At 33.4% G+C, this 3,950-nt stretch overlaps 1 protein-coding gene across 1 annotated transcript; it reads left to right on the top strand.

The window, feature by feature from the left end:
- Positions 1 to 379: 379 nt before the first annotated feature.
- On the top strand, positions 380 to 1,892 carry LOC112488788 (ervatamin-B). Its single transcript, XM_048467596.2, has 2 exons — positions 380 to 882; positions 1,074 to 1,892. Exons 1-2 carry the CDS (start codon positions 444 to 446, stop codon positions 1,658 to 1,660), a joined length of 1,026 nt encoding a protein of 341 aa, XP_048323553.1. The 5' UTR covers positions 380 to 443; the 3' UTR covers positions 1,661 to 1,892.
- Positions 1,893 to 3,950: the final 2,058 nt, after the last annotated feature.

The raw sequence follows: 3,950 nt of genomic DNA, 5'->3' as shown, positions 1-3,950 counted from the left end.
AAACTGCACAGTTATAACATATAGCTAGCTCATAAATTGCCCAAATTTGACGGCATATTTAAAATCCCCCATATTTCTCAGTTAACGTGCTGGCTACCCACACAACCTCTTGGAGTGCAATTTACTCCTTCGATCGATATTCCACAAGCACACACAAAAGCAAACATAATCAGTATATGAAAAACCCATATCGTTCAGCATGAATGGAGGCATGATTAGTCTCGTTAATAATTTAAATTATTCTAATTTCTACCCCATATCTCACGCCATCGTTAGAAAGTATTTCAGAATTTTAATTCTTCACCTCTTGTGATTGGAAATTTGTGCTCGCTTTCCTCCTATATATACCCAAGATTAGTGTGCTTGTTTCTTCACAGCTTTCCAATTGCAACTTTAGTAATATTTTATCCCTCTTCATCAGTTGTAGCTATAGAGTCAATCAAATGGGTTTCACAACATTGGTGGTCATCGCCATTTTCATGGTATTGGGGAATTGGGCATCCCAAGCCAGTTCCCGCACATTGCATGATGAAGTTACCGTCAAGAACCTGCATGAGCAATGGGCACAAAAGTACGGACGCACCTATGCAGACGATGCTGAGAAGGAAAAGCGTTTCAAGATATTTCGGGACAATGCTGATTTCGTCGAAAAGTTCAACAACAAAGGCAATCGCACCTACAAATTGGGCATCGATAATGTGTTTGCTGACTTGACGTCCCAAGAATTCCTCACATATTATACTGGATTCAGGCCTACTCACTTCCCCAAGTCATCGGCCGGAACTAAATCTTTCAGGTATGCAAATCTCACCAATGTTTCAGATACCGTTGACTGGAGGGAGCAAGGAGCTGTGAATGAGATAAAGAACCAACGTGAATGTGGTAAGTTAAAAAAAAAGAGTACATACATATATATATATATATATATAAGCGTCAACGCATGTATATATGTTTTTATATATATTTGTATATATTTAAAGTTAGGTATGATATGTTGATACATGTTGTGAAAACATGCTGATATGTTGAGTGCCAAGGGTGTCATTTCTATTAACGAATGATATATATTACAGGATGTTGCTGGGCATTTTCGGTCGTGGCAGCGATTGAAGGCATTACCAAAATCAAAACTGGCAAGCTGGTTTCATTGTCCGAGCAGCAACTGGTTGACTGTGACAAGAAGAATGAAGGTTGCAATGGCGGTATGATGGATACAGCGTTCGAATATATAAAAGGGAACGGAGGTATAAGCAGCGAAGAGGATTACCCATACCAGGGAAGGGATGGAGATTGTGACTCTCAGAAAGCAAGAGAGAAAACTGCAACGATCTCTGGCTATGAAGATGTTACTCAGAATGACGAGGAGGATTTACGGAAGGCCGTAAATCAGCAACCTGTCTCTGTTGGCATTGCTGTTGGAGACGAATTTCAATTTTATGAGAGCGGTGTGTTTACTGGAGGGTGTGGAGAACGTATGAACCATGCTGTGACATTGATAGGGTATGGGTATAGTGATGAAGATGGAATGAAATACTGGCTGGTCAGGAACTCTTGGGGAACATCATGGGGTGAATCAGGCTATATGAAACTTCAGAGAGAAGCTGGTCAACCTGAAGGTCTTTGTGGCATTGCCTCCGCGGCTTCCTATCCAATTATCTAATTATGGAACTTGATTAATCCTACCATGCAAATGGCTGGCTCTCTCCTCTCATTTTCTGTACTAGATTGGCTCATTTACATTCCCATATTTGATGCTATCTCATAATTATGTACCATGCATTCTTGGCTGCGAGAATGCCTTTATTTGGAACTTGTATTGTCTAAGCTTAATTTGATATAAATCCATTATATATATATATATATGAATATGCTAGTTTTGATTTCAATATTTATTTCATGTCCATATAATGTTGTATTTCATATTTAGATGGGAAATTAATTATCATTTTAGTCCTAAATTACTAGTTTTAACTAACGTATAATAAACAGTTCAAATCGGCACTATGCAAAAATTGATATCTAGCAACACTCATTTAGCGACGCTACGAAACAAACGCGTCTGAAAAAATAAAACTGCGACTTTAAGGTTAATGCATCAATAAAAATTTAATAAATTAACGACGCATCCCAAAACAGTCGATGTCAAACGGTCGTTAAAAACAACAACACGCGACACATCCGTTAAGAGTCGCTGAATATGCGGCTGAACAGAGTCGCTTTTAATACTGTGCGTATATTTTATCTGAATTATATTGTTTAAATGCTAGACTTATGAAAAATGATTAACCATCAACTTATCTATTTTTGCATAATAACAAAATTTAATTATACGAAGTTGTTATTCAATTATATAATTTTTCATGTACAGTTTATTCTTGCAAATCTCTTAAATAGTATTTTTTTTTAAAGATATTGGTAACAGGCGACACACAAAAATCATTCCAAGTTGCCCGTTCTCCTTTTTTCTTTTTCTTTTTTTTTTTTTAAAATCAACTTGATTTTCTTGAAAACTTCAAATAACCAGTGAAAATATTTAAGCAACAAAACTAAACTGATTTCTTTTTTTTTTTTTTTAAATATAAGTAACAGGCGACTCACAGTCTTCTTTACGCATCGCCTGTTCTTTTTTTTTTTTTTGTAGTTCTTTTAATGAATCTAATGTTATTTCAACTTCAAATAATCAGTAAAAATATTAGAACAATATAACTGAAGCAACATAAATGAGTTTTTTTTTTTTTTTAAATATAGGTAATAGGAGACCCATAGTTTCCTTTATGTGTCGCATGTTCTTTTTTTTTTTTTTGTTTATTTAATCAATCTAATTTTATTTCAACTACAAAAACCAGTGAAAATATTAAAACAACATAACTGAGCTGGTTTTTTTTTTAAAGATTTTGGTAATAGACGACGCACAATCAAGATTGTGCATCGCCTGTTCTCTTTTTTTTTTTTTTTTTGTTCTTTTAGTCAATCTAATTTTATTTGAACTACAAATAACCAGCGAAAATATTAGAGCGACATAATTGAGCTATTGTTTTATTTATTTTTTTATTTTTTTAAGATTTTGGTAATAGACGACCCACATTGTGCATCTTCAATTAGTAATAGGCGATGCACATTGTGCGTCACCAGTTACCAATATCTAAAAAAAAAGAAAAGAAAAAAAAAGCAGTTCAGTTATGTTGTTCTAATATTTTCACTGGTTATTTGTAGTTGAAATAAAATTAGATTGACTAAAAGAACAAAAAAAAAAAAATGGGTGAACAGGTGACGAACAATGAAGATTGTGTGTCGCATGTTCTCTTTCTTTCTTTTTTTTTTTTTTAGTCAATCTAATTTTATTTCAACTACAAATAATTAGTGAAAATATTAGAACAACATAAATGAGCTGGTTTTTTTTTTTTTTTTTTAAGATTTTGGTAACAGGCGATGCACAATGAAGATTGTGCATCGCCTGTTCTACTTTTTTTTTTTTTTATTCTTTTAGTCAATTTAATTTTATTTCAACTACAAATAACCAGTGAAAATATTAGAATAACATAAATGAGCTTGTTAACAGGCGACACACAATGAAGATTGTGCATCACCTATTCTCCTTTTTTTTTTTTTTGTTCTTTTAGTTAATATAATTTTATTTCAACTACAAATAATCAGTGAAAATATTAGACTAACATAACTGAGCTAGGTTTTTTTTTTAATTTTTTATTTTTAAGATTTTGGTAATAGGTGACCCACATTGTGCGTCTCCAATTAGTAATAGGTGATGCACATTGTGCGTCTCTAGTTACTAATAGGATACTCTAGTAATAGGCGACGCACATTGTGCGTCTCTAGTTACTAATAGGATACTCTAGTAATAGGCGATGCACATTGTGCATCAGGTACCAATATCTAAGGAAAAAAAAAAAAAAAAGAGCTCAGTTATGTTGTTCTAATATTTTCACAAGTTA

Source organism: Ziziphus jujuba, chromosome 1 (assembly GCF_031755915.1).
Source record: "Ziziphus jujuba cultivar Dongzao chromosome 1, ASM3175591v1".
Lineage (NCBI taxonomy): Eukaryota > Viridiplantae > Streptophyta > Magnoliopsida > Rosales > Rhamnaceae > Ziziphus > Ziziphus jujuba.
Note: the sequence above shows the minus strand (reverse complement) of the source record. Positions and strands in the feature narration are given on the sequence as shown.

Bases quoted from the DNA above. Each gene is read 5' to 3' on its own strand.
- LOC112488788 (XM_048467596.2), top strand. From the start codon at position 444: ATGGGTTTCACAACATTGGTGGTCATCGCCATTTTCATGGTATTGGGG. The intron at 883-1,073 runs GTAAGTTAAAAA...TATATATTACAG, and splicing joins AAAGAACCAACGTGAATGTG to GATGTTGCTGGGCATTTTCG.